Source organism: Onychostoma macrolepis, chromosome 10 (assembly GCF_012432095.1).
Source record: "Onychostoma macrolepis isolate SWU-2019 chromosome 10, ASM1243209v1, whole genome shotgun sequence".
NCBI classification, from domain to species: Eukaryota; Metazoa; Chordata; class Actinopteri; order Cypriniformes; family Cyprinidae; genus Onychostoma; species Onychostoma macrolepis.
The window spans coordinates 1,390,333-1,416,718 of NC_081164.1; the positions used below are offsets into that span (position 1 = coordinate 1,390,333).

At 36.9% G+C, this 26,386-nt stretch overlaps 1 protein-coding gene across 1 annotated transcript in view; it reads left to right on the plus strand.

Annotated features, from left to right (window-relative positions):
* The first annotated feature begins 15,969 nt into the window (after positions 1 to 15,969).
* LOC131548310 (chondroitin sulfate synthase 3-like) overlaps positions 15,970 to 26,386 on the plus strand; it is an 84,917-nt gene continuing 74,500 nt past the window's right edge. The window contains exons 1-2 of the mRNA XM_058789538.1: positions 15,970 to 17,150; positions 18,284 to 18,567. Coding sequence (XP_058645521.1) covers positions 16,544 to 17,150; positions 18,284 to 18,567 — 891 coding nt within the window. The 5' untranslated portion in view covers positions 15,970 to 16,543. The remainder of the gene's footprint in view (positions 17,151 to 18,283; positions 18,568 to 26,386) is intronic.

Below are 26,386 nucleotides of genomic sequence, written 5' to 3' on the forward strand. Positions count from 1 at the left end.
GGCCTGTATTCGTCGTAAGACCTCATGCACCGAACCGAGACGCCCGTGCCATGGCGGTTCGGTACGAATACATGTACCGTGCCACCCCTAATATATATATATATATATATATATATATATAATTGTATTATTATTATTTATTATTATTATTATTATTATTTTTTTTTTGCAATGCAGATACTATTCTTCTATATTGTTCCAGACAACCGAAAATGAAATGATAATACATTCCAGGACGGAAGTCATTTGCATTAGTCAAGATATATTTGTGCATGAAAAGAAAGTAATTTATGTCATTAAGTAACCCACCAATTAGGTTTAGGGTAATTCATATGTTCCGAGTGATTGAACTCAGGTTATGCATTAGTACACTGACAAGTACTGACAGGTTTCCTGTCAGAACAAAAGTCAGAAATCTTTCTGTACAAGGAAGAGTTTGGTTAAGCAGATGGTCTCAAGAGCAGCATACTTTTTTTCTTCTCTTAGTACCCCACTTTTTAACTAGTCTGGAAAAATAAAGTCAAGTCAAGTCACCTTTATTTATATAGCGCTTTTACAATGCAGATTGTGTCAAAGCACTTAACAGTATCAAATTGGAGGATAGAGTGTCAGTAATGTATAATGATAAGATTAAACACTCAATTTTCAGTTAAAGGCATTTCATTATTGAATTCAGAGATGTCATTGTCTAGCTCAGTTTAGTTTAAATAGTAGCTGTGCAATCAAATCGGCGATAATCGCTAGAAATTAAGTGTCCCCAACTGAGCAAGCCAGAGGCGACAGCGGCAAGGAACCAAAACTCCCTCTGTGACAGAATGGAGAAAAAACCTTGGGAGAAACCAGGCTCAGTCGGGGCCAGTTCTCCTCTGACCAGACGAAACCCGCAGTTCAAAAGTTTATATTTCTATTTTAATTTTGTTGCAATTTCTAACAATAGTAGTATTATGTAGTTAGGTATTTTATTATATTTTAGTTATTTTGTTATTTTTGGTTGATATATCTAGGGATATATCTCTGGGGGTCATCTGGGTGTCCTGGTCTCCGCTGACGATCAGGGCTGTAGACATCATCTCTTGGTGCTGATCCACCATCTGATCGGATACGGACTGAGAAACAGACTAGGAAAGAAACAAACAAATATTAGCGTAGATGCCATTCAACTGACGATGTAACGAGTACATCGTGTGTTATGGGAGTGTTCGGTTCGGTTGATCTAATTAATGCAGCCTAACAATCCTTTAACGGATTTGAATAATAGAAGCGTATTAATGCGTTATGTGTAAGCCAGGCTAAAAGATGGGTCTTTAATCTAGATTTAAACTGACAGAGTGTGTCTGCCTCCCGAACAGTGTTAGGTAGACTGTTCCAGAGTTTGGGTGCTAAATAGGAATAGGATCTGCCGCCCGCAGTCGATTTTGATATTCTAGGTATTATCAAACGGCCAGAGTTTTGAGAACGCAGCGGACGTGGAGGACTATAATGCGATAAGAGCTCGCTCAAGTACTGAGGAGCTAAACCATTCAGGGCTTTATAAGTAATTAACAAGATTTTAAAATCTATCCGATGCTTGATAGGGAGCCAGTGCAGTGTTGACAGAACCGGGCTAATATGGTCATATTTCCTGGTTCTAGTAAGGACTCTAGCTGCTGCATTTTGGACTAACTGTAGTTTGTTGATCAAGCGTGCAGAACAACCACCTAATAAAGCATTACAATAGTCTAGCCTTGAGGTCATAAACGCATGAATTAACATTTCTGCATTTGACGTTGAGAGCATTGGTCGCAATTTAGATATGCTTTTGAGATGAAAAATGCAGTTTTACAGATGCTAGAAACATGGCTTTCAAATGACAGATTGCTATCGAACAGCACACCTAGGTTCCTGACTGATGAAGAAGAATTGACAGAGCAGCCGTCAAGTGTTAGATAATATTCTAGGTTATTACATGTGGGGTTTTAGGTCCGATAATTAACACCTCTGTTTTTTCAGAATTTAGCAGTAAAAATTATTTGTCATCCAGTTTTTATATCGACTATGCATTCCGTTAGTTTCTCAATTTGGTGTGTTTCACCGGACGCGAAGAAATATAGAGCTGAGTATCATCAGCATAACAGTGAAAGCTAACACCATGTCTCCTAATAATATCTCCCAAGGGTAACATATAAAGCGTGAAAAGTAACGGCCCTAGTACTGAGCCTTGAGGTACTCCATACTGCACTTGTGATCGATATGATACCTCTTCATTCACTGCTACGAACTGATGGCGGTCAGATAAGTACGATTTGAACCATGCTAAGGCACTTCCACTAATGCCAACAAAGTTTTCTAGTCTATTCAAAAGAATGTTGTGGTCGATAGTGTCGAACGCAGCGCTAAGATCCAGTAGAACTAATAAAGAGATACAACCACGATCAGATGATAGAAGCAGGTCATTTGTAACTCTAATGAGAGCAGTCTCAGTACTATGATACGATCTAAATCCTGACTGGAATTCCTCACAGATATCATTTTCTCTAGAAAGGAATATAATTGTGAGGATACTACCTTTCTAGTATCTTTGACAGAAAAGGGAGATTTGAGATCGGTCTGTAATTAACTAGATCTTTGGGGTCAAGTTGTGGTTTTTTAATGAGAGGCTTAATAACAGCCAATTTGAAGGTTTTGGGGACATATCCTAATGACAACGATGAATTAATAATAGCCAAAAGAGGATCTAAGACTTCTGGAAGCAGCTCTTTTAGAAGTTTAGATGGAATCGGGTCTAACATACATGTTGTTGGTTTAGATGATTTAACAAGTTTATACAATTCTTCCTCTCCACAGTAGAGAATGAATGAAATTGTTCCTCAGGGGATCTATAGTGCGCTATCTGATGCGATACTGTAGCTGACGGCTGCAAGGATACAATTTTATCTCTGATAGTATCGATCTTGGAAGTGAAGTAGTTCATAAAGTCATTACTGCTATGCTCTTGGGAAATGCCAACACCTGTTGATGCTTGATTTTTCGTTAATTTAGTTACTGTATTGAATAAATACCGAGGGTTATGTTTGTTTTCTTCTAGAAGAGACGAAAAGTAATCAGATCTAGCAGTTTTTAATGCTTTTCTGTAGGATAGGGTACTTTCCCGCCAAGCTAAACGAAATACCTCTAATTTAGTTTTCCTCCAGCTGCGCTCCATTTTCCGGGCTGCTCTCTTTAGGGCTGGTGTGCTCATTATACCACGGTGTTGGACTCTTATCCTTAATCTTCCTTAAGCGTAAAGGAGCAACCGCATCTAAAGTGCTAGAAAAGAGAGAGTCCATAGTTCCTGTTACATCATCAAGTTGTTCTGAGCTATTGGATATACTGAGGAACTGAGATAAGTCAGGAAGATTATTTATAAAGCAGTCTTTTGTGGTAGAAGTGATGGTTCTACCATATTTGTAACAAGAAGTTGGCTTTACAGCTTTAGCTATATGGAATATACAGGAGACTAGATAATGATCTGAGATATCATCGCTCTGCTGTAAAATTTCAACGCCACTGACATCAATTCCATGTGACAGTATTAAATCTAGAGTATGATTTCGACAATGAGTAGGGCCTGACACGTGTTGTTTAACACCAATAGAGTTTAGAATGTCTATAAATGCTGATCCCAACAAATCTCTTTCATTATCAACATGGATATTAAAATCACCAACGATTAGGACTTTATCTGCAGTCAGTACTAACTCCGATAGAAGATCAGAAAATTCTTTAATAAAGTCTGTATGGTGCCCTGGTGGCCTGTATACAGTAGCCAGTACAAACATCACAGGATTTATCATTAACACTTATTTCTTTGGATAACGTTATATGAAGCACCATTACTTGAACGAATTATACTTGAAACCTGACCTCTGAGAGATACTGAAAATATTTCTATAAATTGTAGCAACACCTCCCCCTTTACCTTTTGGACGCGGTTCATGTTTGTAACAGTAATCTTGGGGTGTAGACTCGTTTAAAGTAATGTAATCATCTTGTTTTAGCCAGGTTTCTGTCAAACAAAGCACATCTAGTTTATGGTCAGTGAACATATCATTTACAAAAAGTGCTTTTGAAGAAAGGGATCTAATATTCAATAAGCCAAGCTTTATCATGTGTTTATCTGTATTATATCGTTTTTTTATTTGTTGAACATCAATTAAATTGTTACTATTACTTTGGTTTGGATGTTTTCTGTATTTTCTAGTTCGGGGAACAGACACAGTCTCTATAGTTAAAAATAAACTACACAAAATTAAGAAAAATATCCTTGTCAATAAATTATTTGAAGGCAGGCTAAATGTTCTTGACTGTTAAAATTAATTTGGCTTGAAAACATTTTATAAAAAACAAAGGAACATATGGCCCTGTATTATTTTAGTAAATTGGTTGGGGGATATCTTTGTCATTGAGGTATTCACTTTAGTTTGATTGTTTTTCAGCTAACAATGTTCGTGATGTCATACATCGCTATAAAAGGCTGCTGAAGCTGACAAGACGTGGAGCAACCATGACCAAAGCCTTCCAAAGAGAAGGTGTCTCAAGGAATGCAGTGGCCCAGCTCGCTCCAATCGCAGAGCTGTACTTTGCAGACAGGGAGCAGTTTAACATGCTGATAACACTTTCCTGACCAAATTTTTAATAGCTGTTTACATGTTGTAGACATTGTATTGATTGCTACGAAACGTTTAATAGACAATCTACAGATGCTACTCAGATGAGAGTAAGTAGATATTCACTTGAAAAGTAACTAATAGTCAGTAGACTATAGGGGGACCATCAAAATAAAGTGTTACCCAATATTCAAGTCAATTCCGGTGGCCTGGCAACTTCTCTTAATACGGGCCATTTGTATTTAATTTCTATGATTTAAATTCTCAAAACATTTCGACTTTATTCTCAAAACATTTCGACTTTATTCTCGTAGTATTTCGACTTTATTCTCAAAATATTACGACTTTAATCTCGTAATCTTAGATTATTATTATTTTTTTAACATGGCACTAAAACGCCGTCATAGAATTGCGTGGTTTTCTCCAAGTGTTCTAAAGATACACAATCGCTCTTATATAATATAACGGTTTAAATTTAGTCTTACATTCACATTCAAGGGACATTTGCACGCACATTATATTTGATTTACGAAGCTCGCTCACCAATCAGAGCCGTTCAATGGCTCTGGAACCAATCAGGTTTAGCCAGTGTGTTGTTTGAATTTAAACACAAGTAAACGTAAGGTTTTTAAAAAAAATTAAACATTTTAAGCATTTCAGATATGATTTTGAAATCCTTGTGGGAATTTCAGTAGTAGCTTATTACAATTAATGTATCATGTAATGGACAACATCCTAATCAACCAAAGTATAACGTTTTAAGTAAAACTGAATAACATATTAAACAACATATTTTAAGTATTGCAATGCTTAATAATAGTTGACAAACATTTTTACATTGTAAATGTTAAAAATGTTTTTTTTTTTTTTTCAAAATATCGTACTTTTCCAAATATTAAAATTATAAATAAATATTTAAAATATATTGCAGTAGGCCTACACATGGTTATAAAGTACATTAAAAACCCACTAAAAGAGTAATCATTTTGTTATGTTCTTACACAAAGTAGACATAAAATATACTTTAAGTAAGAGTAACATAAGTGTGTTTTCTGTTATTCTACATGACCTTATTCTACATCCCTAATCCTACCAAAACTTAACAACTACCTTACTAACTATTAATAAGCAGCAAATTAGGAATTTATTGGGGGAAAAGTCGTAGTTAATAGTGAATAAGTGTTCCCTATTCTAAAGTGTTACCATATATTCCTTAAAAGTGAAACTAAGAATATATTTATTAACATAGTATTTCTACTATACTTTTTAGGAATATATTAAAAGTATGCTTGTGATTAGCATACTCCTTAAAAGTGTAACTAAGCATATATTTATTACCAAAGTATTTCTAGTGTACTTTTTAGAAATATATTAAAATGCAATTCAGTATATTTTTAATGCGCTTCACATAAGCATGTTGGGAATACAAATGTATTATAAACATATTACTTGAACTTCAAGTATATTTTTACTACATTTAATACCACGCCTTTTCCACCTGGGGGAGCAACAATAATGTACAGTATGTGGAAAATAATGTGTTTGTTTTTGAACCTTAAACCGCATAAACACATTGCATTACACCAAATACACAAAATAATGTTCTTTTTAGCAACGTCATATGACCCCTTTAAGGTAAGTGATTGAAACAATTTAATTTAGCTACATTTAAATGAATTTTTTTTTTTTGAAAGTTCAACTAAATTTGTTTATTTAAATGTTAGCTAAAATACATTGATTGCGACAACTTACCTTTAAAAAATTTAGTAAATTCAATTAATCATTTTTTTTTTCAGTGTAAAAATAAGAGCTATATTTAGCTTGTTATTATGTGTTACAGTATAAATAGCAGCTGCATCAAAAAATATCTTAAATTCAAATAAACCAATTTATTTATGGACAGTGGTTCCACATAATGGAAACATCTTATCTTCACTCAAATACTTTAGCTAGGATGAACTAGACTGATTCAAGTTATTTGGACATAGTATTTTAAGTTTACTCAGTTCAGTTTAGTTCATCATACATTATGTATTTGAGTAGAAATAGGAAGTTTCTATTACAGGGTTTCCGCGGGTCCTTAAAAAGTCTTAAAATGTCTTAAATTTACTTTATCAAATTTAAGGTCATAAAAAGTCTTAAATTGTACAAGAAAGTCTTAATTATGATTTCAAGAGGTCTTAAATTTGGGTACAGACCAGAATCACGATGCAGCTTAATGTGACAATTAAACTTCAAAAAGCTATAAATAAATATGAGCGCAGCACGTTTCAAAGTCCGGTGCTGCTTTGTGTTCTGCTGTTACCGCGGAAACCGTTCGAAAGCGCCTCCTGCTGGCAGAGAATGAATGCGCATGTTCAATAAGGCTGTTGTTGTGAGTAGTGTATTCATGCAATACCAGAGGCTGTAGTTTCAGAACCGGATTTCTAGGACCCTATATATATATTTTTTTTAAATTATTTTATTTATTTATTTTTTGTATGTATGTATTATGTCAGGTCTTCCAGCCAGTTCTATCAAACCTTTACAATTAATCCAGAACATGCAGCAAGATTAATTTTTAATGAGCCAAAAATAATGTAAGAAAGAATGAAGAACATCACACCTCTGTTTATCAATTTGCACTGGCTACCAATAGCTACGACCACTGGCTCTGCACCCCTTTACCTAAATTAATTACTTCAGACTCATGTGCCTCTAGAAGCTTACGTTCTGCAAGTGAACGTCGCTTTATTGTACCATCCCAAAGAGGCACAAAATCACTTTCACAGACTTTTACGTTAACTGTTCCTTCCTGGTGGAATGACCTGCCCAACTCAATCCCAGCAACTGAGTACTTAGCCATCTTCAAGAATCGGCTAAAAACACATCTCTTCCATCTTTATTTGACCCTCTAACTCTAGCACTCTCTATTCTAATTCTATTCTTTAAAAAAAAAAAAAAAAACCTTGCTATGTGTACTGCAATAAGCTAACTGAGACTTGTTATAGCACTTGCATACCATTGCTCTTTTGTTGATTTTGATTGCTTCCATTGTCCTCATTTATAAGTCGCTTTGGATAAAAGCATCTGCTAAATGACCAAATATTAGTGGCTCATACTATTTTATAGCACTTGCTATTCAATTCTGTATATTATTATTTTTAAGGAATTATGTAGTTGTTTAATTGTATACACTTAATTATTGTCCTAACCAACTCCTAACCCTAAACATACCCGTTGGTAACCCTCTTGAAATATTTAACCTAATTTATTTCAATATATTCTATATATTCTGGTTTTAAATTCAGTTTTCTTGGAAAGAAAGACTTGTGTCTGTAAGAGACTTCAGTTCATTAGCCGCATGGCGCTTCATGTCTGATGTATGACAAACTTAAAGTGCAGTAAATGGTAAAACACTTGCGGTACAAATTGGTGTGATTATTAGTACTTCAATAAATGTAAAATAATTTGAATACAAATACTAATTTACAACATCCAGCATCACAATGAACTGTTTTGCACAGCTAAAAAGGCTAAATGGAGATTGCTGACTCCCCCTCAAATGGTTCACGCTAGCTCTTACATTAAAAATAAGATGGAAAGATAAAAAAATGAATAGTTTCCATGGATCTAGTCTTTGCATCTGTTTGTTTAATGTTTGAATCAGGTCTCCTCTGTTGGAGTAGATAGCACTGTCCCAAAAAATATGGTCCTAGAACTGCAGCCTCCGGTATTGCAGGAACATTAGGTTTTTTGTTCAGACCAATGTGAAAATCGACTCATGTTTTTACCTTGCAAACACGCAGAGCTGTAAATGTGAACTGGTGGGTCAATAAGAAGATAATTCATTATAAAAATCTAAACAGTAAAATGTGTTTGTATGTTATTTAATTAATATAATAATTTATTGCTAATACTTGTTTAAATTAATGTAATTAATATTTTTGACTCATCCATTTTCTTAAAAAATGGTTTAAAGGCTGAAATTTGAAGTGTATCATTTTATAAAACGTTTTGTTTTCCTGAACACTTATATCTGAACTGTAAATCATGCTTTTTACAGTCATTTTACAGTTTAATAGTTTACCATAGACATTGCCCTACCCTGCTCATGTGGTATTAATTTTATTTGTGCAGGTCTTAAAAAGTCTTAAATTTGAGCTTAAAAATCCTGCAGAAACCCTGTATTATGTGGAACCACTGACCATAGTTGAATTAAGTTAGTTTAAAATATCTTTTTTGAGTGTATTGAGTGTATTAGTGTTGAGGATATAGTGGGGCATATCAGTTCTGGGTGTTGAGCAGCCTGAGAACCTGAGGGAAAAAGCCTTCCCTCAGTGGGCTCATGCAGGACTGTTTGCTATGGAATGGTCTGCCTGAAAGCAGAAACAGCAGTCTGTTGCACGGGTGGCTGGAGTCACTGATGGTCATCCAGGCTTTCCTCATACATGGTCTGGTGTAGATCACCTCCTACAGTGTGGCAGGCAGTTCGCACTACCCTCTGGAGAGCTTTGCGGCTGCCAGTGGTGCTGTTTTTCCAAACCAGGCACATGATGCAGCCAGTCAAGATGCTCTCTAGAGTGAAATGATCTGAGGGTGTTGGGGCTTATTCCAAACTTCCTCAGGTGCCTGAGGAAAATTAGGTGCTGATGTGCCTTCTTCAGCTCTGCATCTGTGTGAGCAGACCATGTGAGATACTCAGAGGTGTGAACATCAAGGAACTTAAGCTGTTGACCCCCTCCACAGCTGCCCTGCCCAATAGCGATGGGGGTATGTTCTCTGTCCTGTCTCCTGAAATCCACCAGCAGCTCCCTGGTCTGTTAATAATGAGCGAGAGGTGGTTCTCCTCACACCAGTGTGTCAGAGTGCGCACCTTCTCTCTGCAGTCTAGTCACTGTCAGTGATCAGGCTTGCACAATTTACAAACTCCTCTTTTTCAAAATACAGTATCTGAAAATGGGACTTTTTTTTTTTCTTTGGCTTTTCTTATTTATTTATTTATATCTATAACTTTTTCTTTAACATTAGTTAATGTATTAGGTATAATCAGGGGTTAAATTGGGATTTGTTTTGTGGGGGGGCTCTATGGTATCGAGCATATATATATATATATATATATATTTACATTTAGTAATTTAACAATTTAGCAGACACTTTTATCCAAAGCGACTTACAAATGAGGACAATGGAAATATATATGTATTATGTGTGTGTGTGTGTGTGTGTGTGTGTGAGCCTTTTATGAGTGAGTCATTGAGTCGTTCATTCAAAACGATTCGTTCAAACGGCAGATTCATCAGATGTTTATGCATGAGCTAATGAAACTTTGACTCAACCGATTCGTTCAAAACACTGAATCATTCAGCAATGAATCGGATGGTTGCTTTGAGATGCGCTGTGATTCCGCCAAAAATGTAAGTGACCTAATATTATTGTATTTGCCCATTGAACTGTTTATACAACTATTAAACAGTCGTAATGTTGAAAACGTTGAGTGATGTTGCCTAACTAACTGTATTTTAAATAAAAAAAACTTTCCATTTTGAATTTTTACCTCAGTATGCTGAGTTTCTTAGCGTTGCGTGTTTTGATTTCTCCTGGAGAGGCTGCGTGAACCTCGCCTCAGCAGCGCAACCTTATACTGTTAAATAGATGCATTAGCTATATCCACTATTCGCCACTTACTCTAAATGTAATAAAATCAGAACAATACTTGCGTTTTGGTGTTTACATAGTTATTTTTGGTTAGTGATGTTTTAATCATGTTACTTGTCTGGTGTTAATGAAGCGTTAATGTCGAGCCCTGGAGTCTATGTGCCGGGGCTCAGCCCCGGACGGCCCCGGCCCAATTTAAACCCTGGGTATAATGACCTAACAATAAGCAATATTGTAGGATAAATGAATGGTGTAATGTGGCCTGTAATGTGAATGCAGATGCAAATTAGCTTTATAGCTAACTCTGGCACAACAATTTTGTTATGCATTGTCACTGTATAAATAAATGAAACAAACAAACAAACAAACAAACCTGTGATTGTGATCATTATTGTGTCATAAATATTTAGCATTTAATAAAAAAAAAAAATATATATATATATATATATATATATATATATATATATATATATATATTATTTTTATTTCTATTTTTATTTTTAATTAATTAATTAATTATTATTATTATTATTATTTCTTTATTTCTTTAGGTTTTTGTTGTTGTTGTTGTTGTTGTAAAGACAGGGTAGTGTGATTCTTATGATTTTTTTTCCAAGGGATCAAAAGTGCCCAAATATTACCACTAGGAGGTGTCATAATACAAAAAAAAAAAACACTCAGAAAACTTAAGCTTTCATGATGAACATTTTTGTATTTTTTGTCATTATAAGCTAGTGTAATAGAAACAGTTTTGAAAAATCATTAGAAACATGGTTTAAACATTTGCTAAAGTTTTGTTTCCCTACAAGCTTTTTTTAAATTTTTTTTATCTTCACCAGCTTGAAGAATTCATTTTATTGTGTGTAACATATCTGTCTGTGTGAGTTCTGTGAATTGCTTCTTGTTAAGTTTTGACTCCACCCGGTAAAGCAGCAACACTATGAATGGCTGAGCTGTCAGGTTAACTGTAGAGTACTGTGAATGTTTTTCCTGAGCAAACCACTGCTCTGCTATTTTTGACAGCTGTAATAACTACCAGCTTGACATCTAGCTGCTTTTGTGCATGTAATTTTACAGCTTTAAAAAGCATGATCTCATTTTAAAACTTCTCTGCTGATGTCATTAGCACTGTAGTGTTTCAGTGTAATTTTCATTCTGAAAATAATATGGTACTGAATGTGAAAAACATATCAGCCCGAGGTGAAGCACATATTAATAAATATTGTCAACTTAATGAAATATTGTAAATATTGTAACTTTAACTTTAAAATAAACAAAATAAACAAGCAGTAGTAATTAGATTGAATACATGATTGTGATTGATTGCAAAACCCGTTTGCCATGTAATGATTAGAGAAAGTGAGTGGTTAAAAAATATACAAAATGCATCAAGATACAAAATGCATACTGTCAAGGCAAAACAGTCGATGTTCGCGTGTCATAGGTTAAAGAACATCAAATGCCAACATGTTTAAGTTGGATGTAGTAAACCAGGGCCGTGCACAAATTGATGGCCTGGTGACTAAAGCCACTGTCCTACTCGTCAGCTGAGGTGATTTCAAATGCCTGTGCACATCCCTGATTTAAACAATTTAATACACATTTATACAACATACAAGCAAAAATGGCTGCCCACTGCTCCGGGTGTGTGTTCACTACTGTATGTGTGCACTTGGATGGGTGAAATGCAGAGCACAATTCAGAGTATGGAACACCATACTTGGCCACACGTCCTTTCCTTTCCTTTCCAAATGCAGGGGTGCAGCTCTGGTCTAACAGGTGAGAGGGGCCAAAACTGAGTGTTAAGTAATAGTCAATTTTGCATTTCAGTTATAGCATTCATTTGAATACGCAATGGATTGTGTAATGTGTTATTATGTGTTATTGTGTTATGTTATTAATATGTTATAATAGGCCTAATAATTTCTATTATATATACACGCATGGTCAGAATTGTTGGTACCCTTGGTAAATATGATCAAAGAAGGCTGTGAAAATTAATCTGCATTGTTAATCCTTTTGATCTTTTATTTAAAAAATTCACAAAAATCTAACCTTTCATTGGAGAATAAGAATTTAAAATGGGGGGAAATATCATTATGAAATAAATGTTTTTCTCTAATACACATTGGCCACAATGAAACCTCAATTTGCCAGTTTAACAGCTCTAAATTTTCTCCTATAATGCCTGATGAGGTTAGAGAACACCTGACAAGAGATCAGAGACCATTCCTTCATCCAGAATCACTCCAGATCCTTCAGATTCCCAGCTCCATGACGGTGCTTCTCCTCTTCAGTTCACCCCACTCATTTTCTATAGGGTTCAGGTCAAAGGACTGGAATGGCCATAGCAGAAGCTTGGCTTTGTGCTCAGTGACCCATTTTTTTGTTGTTTTTGAGGTTTGTTTTTGGATTATTGTACGGTTGGAAGATCCAAACATGGCCCATTATAAGATTTCTAATAGAGTCAGTCACTTTTTGATTTTTTATCTGTTGGTATTTGATAGAATCCATGATGCCATGCGTCTAAACAAGATGTCCAGGACCTCCAGCAGAAATATAGGCCCACAACATAAAAAATACAGCAGTATATTTCATTGTACACATGGGGTACTTTTTATCCCTGTGTTCACCAAACCCATCTTGAGTGTTTGCTGCTAAAAAGTAAATTTTTTAGTTTCATCTGACCATAGAAGCCAGTCCCATTTGAAGTTCCAGTCGTGTCTGACAACTGAATATGCTGGAGTTTGTTTTTGGATGAGCTAGGAGAATTTTTCTTGAAACCCTCACGAACAACATGTGGTGATGTAGGGGCTGTTTGAATTTTTTTTAAGGTTTTCTGACCTCAAGACTATTTTCTGCAATTCTCCATCTGTGGTCCTTGGAGAGTCTTTAGCCACTCAAATTCTCCTCCTTACCGTGCATTAGGATGATATAGATACACGTCCTCTTCCAGGCAGTTTCGTAAGATTTTCTGTTGATTGGAAATTCTTAATTATTGCCCTGATGTTGGAAATGGGGATTTTCACTGCTCTAGCTCTTTTCTTAAAGCCACTTCACTAATTTGTGAAGCTCAATTATCTTTTGCTGCACATCAGAAATATATTCTTTGGTTTTTCTCATTGTGATGGATGATTAAGGGAATTTGGACTTTGTTTTCCCTCCTATTTATATTTCTGTGAAACAGGAAGCCATGGCTGGATAATTTCATGTTCATAATCACCCTGGAGTGCTCAAAATTGTAAATATGAATGGGAATATTTTAGAGATACTTCAGAGATATTTTACTCATAAGAATTTCTAGGGATACCAATAATTGTGTCCAATGTGTATTTGAGAAAAACATTTATTTCATAATGAGATTTCCCCCCATTTTCAATTGTTTTAGTTCAATCAAAAGTTAGATTTTTGTGATGTAAAAAAAAAAAAAAAAGATCGAAAGGATTAATAATGCAGGTTTATTTTCAGAGCCTCCTTTGATCATATTTACCAAGGGTACCAACAATACTGACCATGTGTGTGTGTATATACAGGTTCATCTCAGTAAATTAGAATGTCGTGGAAAAGTTCATTTATTTCAGTAATTCAACTCAAATTGTGAAACTCGTGTATTAAATAAATTCAATGCACACAGACTGAAGTAGTTTAAGTCTTTGGTTCTTTTAATTGTGATGATTTTGGCTCACATTTAACAAAAACCCACCAATTCACTATCTCAACAAATTAGAATATGGTGACATGCCAATCAGCTAATCAACTCAAAACACCTGCAAAGGTTTCCTGAGCTTTCAAAATGGTCTCTCAGTTTGGTTCACTAGGCTACACAATCATGTTGATCACTGTTGACCTGACAGTTGTCCAGAAGACAATCATTGACACCCTTCACAAGGAGGGTAAGCCACAAACATTCATTGCCAAAGAAGCTGGCTGTTCACAGAGTGCTGTATCCAAGCATGTTAACAGAAAGTTGAGAGGAAGGAAAAAGTGTAGAAGAAAAAGATGCACAACCAACCGAGAGAACCGCAGTCTTATGAGGATTGTCAAGCAAAATCATTTCAAGAATTTGGGTGAACTTCTCAAGGAATGGACTGAGGGTGGGGTCAAGGCATCAAGAGCCACCACACACAGACGTGTCAAGGAATTTGGCTACAGTTGTCGTATTCCTCTTGTTAAGCCACTCCTGAACCACAGACAACGTCAGAGGCGTCTTACCTGGGCTAAGGAGAAGAAGAACTGGACTGTTGCCCAGTGGTCCAAAGTCCTGTTTTCAGATGAGAGCAAGTTTTGTATTTCATTTGGAAACCAAGGTCCTAGAGTCTGGAGGAAGGGTGGAGAAGCTCATAGCCCAAGTTTCTTGAAGTCCAGTGTTAAGTTTCCACAGTCTGTGATGATTTGGGGTGCAATGTTATCTGCTGGTGTTGGTCCATTGTGTTTTTTGAAAACCAAAAAGTCACTGCACCCGTTTACCAAGAAATTTTGGAGCATTTCATGCTTCCTTCTGCTGACCAGCTTTTTAAAGATGCTCATTTCATTCTCCAGCAGGATTTGGCACCTGCCCACACTGCCAAAAGCACCAAAAGTTGGTTAAATGACCATGGTGTTGGTGTGCTTGACTGGCCAGCAAACTCACCAGACCTGAACCCCATAGATTCTCTTTTGTCAAGAGGAAAATGAGAAACAAGAGACCAAAAAATGCAGATGAGCTGAAGGCCTCTGTCAAAGAAACCTGGGCTTCCATACCACCTCAGCAGTGCCACAAACTGATCACCTCCATGCCACGCCGAATTGAGGCAGTAATTAAAGCAAAAGAAGCCCCTACCAAGTATTGAGTACAACATATACAGTAAATTAACATACTTTCCAGAAGGCCAACAATTCACTAAAAATGTTTTTTTTTTTTTTTATGTTGGTCTTATGAAGTATTCTAATTTGTTGAGATAGTGAATTGGTGGGGTTTTATTAAATGTGAGCCAAAATCATCACAATTAAAAGAACCAAAGACTTAAACTACTTCAGTCTGTGTGCATTGAATTTATTTAATACACGAGTTTCACAATTTGAGTTGAATTACTGAAATAAATGAACTTTTCCATGACATTCTAATTTATTGAGATGCACCTGTTTATATATATATATACACACACACACACACACACACACACACACGCACACACACACATACAGAAATTATTATTAATAACATATTTTTAAGGAAAAAGAAAAAACAATAAATCCTTGTTAAAACCAATAAATCCTAATGGAATGGCCCTATGTCCCAAAACACACGACAGAAAGACTTCTTTTTTGTTGTTGTTTAATGGTTTGAATTTTTCAATGTTTCTCTTTTCAGCAGGGCTGGGAATTGCCATTGCCCAAATGTTCTAACTGAGTCATTCGGTGCAATGCTGTGACTCAAGTGTGATTTGTTGGTGATATGTCAAAGAGCAGATGGTGTTTATTTTTTTTAAAAACATCACTCACAATGCTTTAATTTGTCACTGATTTCCTGGGTACACTTGGCCAGTTGTCCGTTGACTCAAACGTGTATGTAGCCTATGCTTATGATAAATATCCAGAGTCAGTACACCGATGAAGCCCAGAGCAGTAGAATTCCTGCCTTGTTTGGATTTCCCTGCAAACGTCAGTTGAAAAGAGAAAGCGCAGCTGCTTTGCTCCGCCCCGTGACTGTCCCGTTACATCAGTGCGCCCAGAGGCTTAAACCCGGAGAAACTAGAATGCTTGAAAGACAAGGGGGAAAAGTTCCGTTTCCTCCTGTCAAATTGTGAGGAAAATGGCGAGTCTTTGGAGACTAAATCGACTGAATAATAAGGAGAAGGGTTATGTGAATGGATTATATCTTTGCAGTGAGGTGAGGAAACATTGTCTTCAGTGGAGTACGGCACAGCGCGAGCCTTCATTGCATGGAAAAGGAAGCGTCAACTTTATAGACGTTTCAGCGTGACGCGTTTTCACTTCAGTAATGTGGATTGTACGCGCCCTTGGCAGCTACCGAAAAAGCTGTCTTCATCGAGCAAGACAGAAGTGACCAGCGAGCTTCATTATCATCATTTGGATGAGTTTGACCGATGCATATTCTGATCGATACATCTGAAATATGTTTACCTCACGTATAATGGGACAACACTCACCTTCGGGTCGCGCAACGTGTACGAGAACGCACTTTGCAGATGTTAGATAATCACAGTCGTTAGTCATTTGACTCCAGCATGCACGTCTGTTTGAAGGATTGTGTATGAGTGATTTGCTGTACTAACTGCACGATGGCCCTCAGGTCCAGAAGACCATTGGTGAGTGTCATCGTGGGGGTTTTTCTTGGCTTCACAGCCGCATCGTGGCTGGTTGTGCCCAGAGTTGTGGAGATCAGTGTGAAGAACAGAAGGTCTTCAGTGTGCACATATTACAGTAGCGGCAAGGCTCAGGCTAAAGTTTCAGACACTGCCCACAGTACCTCATCTACCATCGGCAGACACAAGCATCTGCAGCCACTCTTCTCCAGCCAGGAAGGCAGCGATGAAGGTGAAGAGGAGCTGTATAGGACAGGGAACAGTAGTGATGGAGCGGCTCCTGTACCTCCAGCTAGCTTCTTGTATGTGGGGGTCATGACAGCTCAGAAGTATCTGGCCTCCAGGGCTGTAGCTGCCTACAGGACATGGACCCCCAACATCCCTGGGCGCGTGGAGTTCTTCTCCAGTGAGGGCTCTGAGAAGGTGCCCCTGCCAATTCCAGTGCCTGTCATCCCGCTGACAGGAGTGGATGATTCATACCCTCCACAGAAGAAATCTTTCATGATGCTGAAGTACATGCACGACCATTATTTGGATAAATACGAGTGGTTTATGAGGGCTGATGACGATGTCTACATTAGAGGTGAATAATAGGGATATGATTAAAAAGGGGACCTTATTGAAACATATTTGATGAGTAGTAGAGCTTGAAAAATATTTCTACGACCAACAGCCTTTGAAATATTGGCAATAAGTTAAAGTGCCTTTTCCTGGAAAATTAGAGAAAGTACAAAGTTTTGGAAGCCTGTTGTAGGACCATTGAATTGTTTTGCTTTGTGAATTTACGTTTGCATTGTGCATGTTATTTTCTTGACAGTTCAGCTTCCCCCAATACTTATTATAGTAATGCATCCAGACATTTTGTTGTTGTTGTTGTTGATTCTCATTTGATTCAGTAACAGTAAACTTTATGACTCTAAACACTTAATTTAAATAACTATTTTATATATATATTAGTCTAATGACCCTAGTAAAAAAAAAAACCTTTAAAGTATACTTCTAATCTATTATCATATTTATTGACATATCATTGTATTTAGAGTATTTCTTCATTGCACAATGCAAATTTCTTAATATTATGTTTTAATATCACTATTAATAAGGATTGTATGATCTCTGTATAATATCAGTCTTTAAATGCAAGTGCACCTGAAGTATACATGCAATAGTTCCACTTTAGCACAATCAAATATAGTTATATAGCTCGAATTTAGCATTATTATTAAGCGCATAAATCTGTAAATGTATTTGTAGTATAGTTAGCACAAAATAACTATTTCAAATATATTTTAGTATTTTTTTCACTTGGGCTGAATTGGAGGGTAAATAAAAATAACTTGTCTGTCAACACAAATACATTGGTCAAAACAAATTTGGTACAGTCAGTCCTTTTTCCTCTCATCAAAATGGTTTTACACAAAGATATGAATAATACTTTTGAAGAATACATTTCATGCAAAAATACTTGATCAATCAGTATTAGTAGCAAATTATTTTACATGGAGCAGGTGAGGTAAAGGTAACCTAATGCACTACTTATATTGTATATTTCATTTTATGAAAAACGTTACATTAAAAAGTACATTATATGAATATTAGTATGTGCAAGCACATTAGTCATCAATTACTCACCATGCAGAATTGATATAAATGGCAAATATTTGTTTGATGTTCTGTTTCTCTTAATCTTATTGTTTTCTCTAATGCTTCCTGTAGGTGAGAAGGTGGAATTATTTCTTCGCTCTCTCAACAGCAGTAAACCGCTGTATCTGGGTCAGACAGGTCTTGGTACCACAGAGGAGCTGGGTAAACTGGCCCTGGAGCCTGGAGAGAACTTCTGTATGGGTGGTCCAGGGATGATCTTCAGCCGAGAAGTTCTCCGCAGGATGGTGCCACATATCGGGTCCTGTCTTAGAGAGCTGTACACTACTCATGAAGACGTGGAGATAGGACGCTGTGTCAGGCGTTTTGGAGGGACCCAGTGCGTCTGGTCATACGAGGTAATGTCGGTTAACGTCCTCCTGTGGTATTTGGGTTGAATGGGTTGAAGTGCTCACTTTTAGATTCTATAGTGTTCAGGTTTGTCTTAGTTAGTTAGTTTATTTATTTATCAGGGACAATGTACAAAAAACATTAATCTTACGAAAAGATGCTTTGTACCAGAGTTAGCAATGCTAATTTCCATCTGCAGTCCCCGAGCAGGTACACATACTATAAAAACATTACATTACAAATAACTGTCAATAATACTAAGAAATACATGCAATATTAATTGAACAGTGATCATTTAAAACCAATCAAATGTTCAAATGAAAAACTAATCAAAAAACCATCACAACATAAAATATATACAACATAGTCAAAAAACCTTTGCTTCAATATTACATTTATAAACTTTAAGTGTACTGATGCTGACACAACTGGTTATCAAGGATATATTTCTTTAAATGTCGAGAGAAATTATTCAAATCTACAGACAACTTTAAACTGTCTGGAAGTTGATTCCATTGTTTAATGGTTTTAAACGAGAAGGCTGTCTGTGCAAAGGCAGAGAATTTTTTCGGGACAGCACAGTTTCTGTGAGCAGTGGAGCGAGATGTTCGGCTCGTTTGTTCAGAATAAAGTTTTATGATTTTTTTCATTGAGGGTGGAGCAATATTATTAATAATTTTAAAAACAGTTCTTAGATTTGTATATCGAATTAAAGAGTCAAAACTTAATATTTTATATTTACTGAGAATATTGCAGTGATGATAGCGAGGGGCTTTTCTGTCAAGCACGTTTAACGCCTGATTATAAACTGATCTAAGCGGTTTAAGTGTGGTCACGTTGGCCTGAGACCAACAGGACAAACGATAAGTAATATGTGAAGAAATCATGGCATTAAAATACATGAAAGATGCTTCAGTTGTCAAACTATTCCTAATATGTCTAAAGGTGGAAATATTATATTTAATACAGTTGCACAGTCTTTTAATATGCTTTTTAAAACTCAGAGTTTGGTCCAAATGGACACCTAGATATTTTATCTCTGTCACAATGTTAATTTTTTGTCCATTAACATAGATGTTAGGCATATCTTTAACCTTATTAGACTTAACGAAATACATTCCAACAGTTTTTTCAATATTTAATGTTAAGCAAGAAGATTTAAGCCAATTACTTTTATTTTGTCCATGACTAAGGACAATTTAATGGCTACTTGCTCCTTATCCCTCCCATGTACGTAGATGACGACATCATCTGCGTACATGATGATGTCTATGCCCTTACACACATCCGGAAGATCATTGATGTAAATACTGAACAACAATGGTCCCAGGATTGATCCTTGCGGGACTCCAGTTGTACCGGGCTTCAGAGAGGACAATGCATTATTTACCCTCACACATTGCATCCGATTTAAAAGATACGATTGTATCCAATGCAATGTCTCCATGGATAGATTATACTTAGAAAGCTTAGACAGAAGGACACGGTGGTTTACCGTGTCGAAGGCTTTTCGCAAGTCCAAAAACACGGCCCCCACCGTGCCCCCTCTGTCCAAGTTAGCCTTTATGTTTTCTATCAGATAACAGCAAGCTGCATCGGTGGAATGGTTACGTCTAAATCCAAACTGCATGGAGTGCAACAAATTATTACAGTCTAAATGATCAATTAGCTGCTCTATAATGGCTTTCTCAAGAATTTTAGAAACTACAGGTAATATACTAATAGGTCTGTAGTTACGTACTTCATTTTTACTTCCAGATTTATAAATTGCCCTCTTATTATATTTTCTGTTTTGCTTCAAGTTAAAAGAACATTATTACATTATATTTCTTACACCATTACATTTTAGGCATAAATATGTGCTGGTCAGGATCATATTTGTTGTTACATGCACCAATGTAATGTGACTAGATGTCTTTTCTAAATCAGTTGTCAAATTATAGTCTTCCATCTGTCATTTTAGCTGACACTGCATGTACACACATAGTGCTGTGTTGATGGAATAGGTGTGCCTTTCTGTAATATTGGTGGCTTGCCATGGGACAAAGAATTTTTTTAATATGCTATGTGTAATTTCTTTTGACTGTACGGAAGCATAAAAAACATAATATGTTTGTAGATATTTAGGAAACATGCTAAATTCACATGTTTCTTTCTTCGAAAAACAACGCTACAGCTGCCATTCTACTTTGAAATGTGCCTTTCATTTGTTTTGGTCTGTGGTTTGGCCCATTTCCAATTTACCCAATACTAGTTTGACACCCCGGGTTGCCAGTTGGTGGAAAGCACAGTGTATTGCAGCCATGGAAGCCAGCAAATCAGCAGGGGTGTCTGCCCAGGTGAAAAATAAGTACACTTCCATAATGCACTTAAAGTGCTCTATTTTCACGCACTAATTTTGTACTTAATATACTAAAAATGATCCTTTAGTACTTCTTAAGGTCAACTTAAGATCATCTAAGTGTACTCAACTGTGCTATTTTGAGACACCATTAATATGAACTAAAATGCACTTTTAACATACTATCTTTGTATTTAAAAAATTTATTTAGCTACCACTTGTAGTACACTTGAGTGTACTGGTGTATGAAAGATGGGTTCAAGTGTACTACGTGCCGTTCACGTTCTCAAACTGGGGATTATCTGTTTCTCTAGCGACAGTCAACAAAATGAACCCACGACCACGTGAAAGAATGTTACTGGCAGCTGTAAACAAATAACTTAAATACAACATTACATTTGTATGCTACTACTAAATATTGCAGAACACAGAAAGCGTGTCAGGTAAAAATAATTACTAACCGTTTATTTGTTTGTTTGTTTGTTTGTTGTTTGTTATTATTAACCTAAACAAACAAACAACAACAAAATAATAACAGTATGAACATTTACATATTATTTTTATATTATAGTACAGTATCTATATACAGTATGTATATAGTTTCTCCTTTTTCAGAGTAGTAATAGCTTTCTTTGAAAGCGCCGCCATGTTTCTCTGGTTCCGCGTGAGGTGCAGCGGTCACATGGTAGCTACAAGCCGTAGCTGTCAGAAAACTCCCAGTTCACAAGTTGTAATTACGAGTTCTATGAGGATGTGAATGCTTTTTACAAGTTGGTGTCTCATAATTACGGTAATTACAATATGGTTTGAACGCACCTTTAATTCAACACGGCTGTCAAGGTTGTTACCAAACAAATTATTTTTAAACAAAGGCTTGTTAATAAGGCTTCATACTAGTAAACAATGCTAAATTGCTCAGTTGAACTCATTTCATAATTGATGAACTTTACGTATTGGACAGAACTGAATCAGACAACTGAAGCTGTATTTAACTGAACAATGATATTTTTGGCAGTTACACTAAGTGGAAAAAGCGATATATTCTAGTCACACTAAGTGCAAATAATGATCAATTCTGTTTACACTAAAATAGCAGCATTTTCTTTAGCAACAGGTGTGTAAATAGTAGTTAGGTGGCAGATATTTATACATCAGTACTGCAGTACATTATAAAACAGTATGCAATTGTAGAACGGCCACATAAGGGAGAGATTTATAAAACTGTTGACAATATGTTAATTTGATTATTGATGTATTACAGCTGTTATTGTTGTCCCTTTGTTTGTATTGCCCGGTCGAGTGTTGTGTACTCTGTTTTCTTCTCACGAGAGTTCGCTCGTGACGTACCAGGGGAATCCCGTGACGTCATCCTAATCAGCTGATTTTGCACTTCCGATAAAAGAAGCCGGTTTAGTGTCGTTCAGCAGCAACGTTCTTCGTGCTCAACTGGAAACATAGCGATCGATCACCTAATTCTACTTTTGGCTGTTTTGGACTGTGACTCAGAGTTTCTTCCTTGTGGAAATAATAGTTTTAGTGGGATTATTTTGCCTTGGACTTCGTCACAGAACAGCGCTGTTCCTTAACGTGCTCCCGGACTAAAAGAGTTTCACCGGTGAGACCGAAACATACACACACCCACAGCATTGCACTTTTATGGACATTTACACCCATACATATGTATATATTTTTTCCTGTGTCTTTTTGTATAATACATTCAGGGTTGGCATTTATTCCTTGTTTTGTTGCTTATTTTACCTGCATTCATTCAAACACAATAGTTAAAGAGGTAACAAGATCATTTTATTTGTGTAGACTGCCTTTTTTCGACCTCTTTTGTTGTATTTGTTTGGATTTGTGTAATTATCAGAATGGATGTAACAAGTACTGATAGAGTTACTGATGTTAATACTGTGAATACAGAAAACTTAAGTACACCAGTACTTTAAAGACATGTGCGGAATGGTGTAGATCCTTAGGACCACTGAAGACCTGCAACACACAAGAAGGAAAGAAAAACATATCTTGCCATAGCACTTATATTTGAGCAGTTACTTTTTTCTACAGCTAAAACTGTCCCTATTTAATCTGGCAGGACCCTACAGTGTTTATCAGTGATAGTGTGATCTTCATCCTCAGGCAACAAGCTAAAGCCTAAAAACTTTAGTTCTGCCATGTATGGACTCTGATAAACACCACTGCCACCTATCCCTCTCCTCTAGGTGGATTAGCTAATTTGCAATGGTTCACATGAATCCATTTATTCTTTCCAGATACTTTAACTGCTGCATTAGTTACTAAAAGAACCTGAAATGGACCTTCCCACCTTGTTTCCAATGGTAATCTCTGAGGTTTGTGGATCATTACCCATTGACCAGGAATTAGACTATGCCCCCTTTCTGGAGGAGGCTCCCATGCTTCCCGAACTTGCTTCTCGGCACCCTGTACTGCCAGGCTGAGTCTTTCACAGTATTGGACCAGGCTGTCAGATATCAAGTGTACATCGGCCTTTCGTAAATCTATGGTTCCAGGTAAAGATATGGGACGGCCTATGATGATTTCAGAGGGGCTTAATCCAGTTTCCTTGTTGTGTGTTGCCAAAATGCTGCAGAGCACAGTGGGTAGGGCACCCGGCCAGGCAATTCCTTCCTGATGACATTTTGATAATCGTTCCTTTATGATTCGATTCATCCTCTCTGTTTGTCCTGAGGCTTGTGGTCTGTAAGGGCAATGTAATGACCATTGAATGTTCAACATTCTACACACTTCCTTGCACACTGCAGCTGTAAAGTGTGTTCCTTGGTCAGAATCTATACATTCTGGTAGACCCCACTTTGGAATAATGTCCTTGACTAGTATTTTGGCTGTGTGTGTTGATGTGCCATGTTTGTTGGGAATGCTTCAACCCATCTTGAAAATTTATCTATTATGACCAGCACATCCTGAAATCTCCCACACCTAGGAAGTGTTATGTAGTCCATCTGAAGGTGTTTGAATGGACCAGGTGGAGCTGGTGTTGCCACAGCTGGAGTCTGGATTCTGGCTCCTGGATTGTTTTTTTCACATGTGATGCAGTTTCTAGTGACATGACGTGCTTGTATGCGAAACTTGGGATTCCACCACACTTGATTGAATCTGTAGATCATTTTGTCATCACCTACATGGCCCAATGAATGAATTTGGGTGGCTAAATAGGGCAAAAGACATTCAGGAATCATATCGCCAAATATTATCATCATGTAGTTTTGCTCCATTTTCCATTCATGACCATATTTTTCTCTTGGGGATTTACTCTGCATTTCTTTGATGTCTGAAACAGTTTGTCTATCTTTTCCCATGTGTCTTAATAATACTGTCTCCAAACTCCTCTTTTTTGAGGCATGTTTAGCAGCATAGTCTGCTAGGGCATTGCCTTTGGCTTCAGTTGTTGTGTCTTTTGTGTGTGCTTTTACCTTAAGAATAGTGATTTCATTTGGTAACTGAAGAGCTTCTAGAAGTTCTTTAACAAGTTGTCCATTTTTTACAGGTGTCCCAGCTCCAGTCATGAATCCTCTTTGTCTCCACAACTGTCCAAAATCATGAACAACGCCGAATCCATATCTAGAAACTGTGTATATGTTTTTATGTTTTATATGTAGATGGTTTTATCTTGGGCTAGTTTGCATGCTTCAATCAGGGCCTTAAGTTCTGCTTGTTGAGCTGATGTTCCTGGAGGCATTGATCCTTTTGCCAAAACTTACCCATACAGTTTTTCTCACCCCCATCTCACAAGTTGATGATCCATCAGTGAAGAGAACCAAGTCAGGGTTTTGCAGTGGAGTTTTTTTTATATGTTTATCAGTTTCCAAAGTGGTGACAATCTCTTCACACTTGTGATCATCTTCATTAATCTCTGTCGCCATCATCATGGTGGAGGGATTAGAGACACTGGCTTTCTCAATTACAATGTTACTTGCTTCTAGTACTGCCAGCCAATTTCCCCATCGGCTTGCTGTTACTTGTGAAGCTCTGTGCATTGTTAGTAGAGCATGTACTGTATGTGGACATTTGACAATCAATTTCTGATCAAGTGTCAGAATGGAAACCAGTCCAACTGCCAGGTAAACTGCTTGCACTGCTCTCAGACAGGGTCCAAAGCCTAAAGCCTAAAGCTACATTATCCAATTTTGCTGAGTAGTAACCCACTGGTCTCTGCTCACCCCCATGTTCTTGTGTTAACATGGCTGTCATATATCCATCTTGGTGAAAGGTCTACCTGTGTCAGGTATTCCGATGGCAGGTGCTTCGCTTAAAGCATTTTTTAGCTTCTGAAAGGCTGTACATGCTTCTTCAGTGAGGGTGATGTTTTCTTTGGAATGTGGATTTCCCTTTAGCAAGTCATAAAGGGGCTGGGCAATTTCTGTATATGAGTCTACCCAAGATCTGTTGTAGTTACAGAGTCCTAAAAATTTTCTTAGTTCTTGAACCGTTGTAGGTTCAGGGGTTTCTTTAATTGCCTTAGTTCTATCTTGGGTTATTGTTCTTTCACCCTTGGATATCTTCTGTCCTAAATAGATCACTTCTTTCTGCATAATCTGAGCCTTTTCTAAACTTGCTTAATGACCTTTAGAGCTTAGATGATCCAAAAGAGCTCTGACATCCTTCTCATGTTCTTGTGCAGTCTCTGAGGAAATGAGTACATCATCCACATACTGTATGACCTCCGATGTCACATTTGGCATTTCTGGAGATGTTAAATGTGTTCTGAGAGCTTGATGGTAGACAGTAGGGCTGTTGTGGAACCCTTGTGGAAGACGTGTCCATTGATATTGTTGTCCATCAACAGTAAAAGCAAGCCAGGGCTGACACAGGGCTGCCAAAGGCACTGACCAAAAGCCATTAGCCATGTCAATCACCGTGAACCATTCATGTAAAAAATGGATATCAGAATCATTTATTTTTGCACATACATAAAGTCCATCAGATTTTTGATGAACTGCCGCTAGCAGGTACTGCAGAGAGGGGTATTTTAGTTTCCCTGTGGTTCAACCGCATTTAGGAGGGATTGTTTTTGTTCTTGAGTAAGCTGCTGAAATCTCTTGTCCAGGTCGTTCACATCTTTATTTTCATCTCTCAGTCTTATTTTGCATTCACGAAACCAGTGTCCTTCTTTGTTGCAATAATTACATCTTCCTTGTCGTTGTGGTTTTGTCTGTGTGTATCTCCGTCCTCCTTTTTCTTGAAGATCATTCTCTGTGCTCTTGTAACTGTATGCTGAGGGTCTAGATTGCAGAGCTCTGAGTTTGACTTCATTTGTCCTTTCAATTTTTACTGACCACTCAACAATCTGATTGAAAGCTGTTCCAATGCCGTCCCAGTCATCATATCGGATTTTTAGGGCTTTTGAAATTTCAGGTTTCAGTCCATTTACAAAAGCAGTTTTTAGAGGCATGTTAGTATCCTTGTCCAGATCCTCATTGCCATTTAAACCAGCATGAAGAACCAAA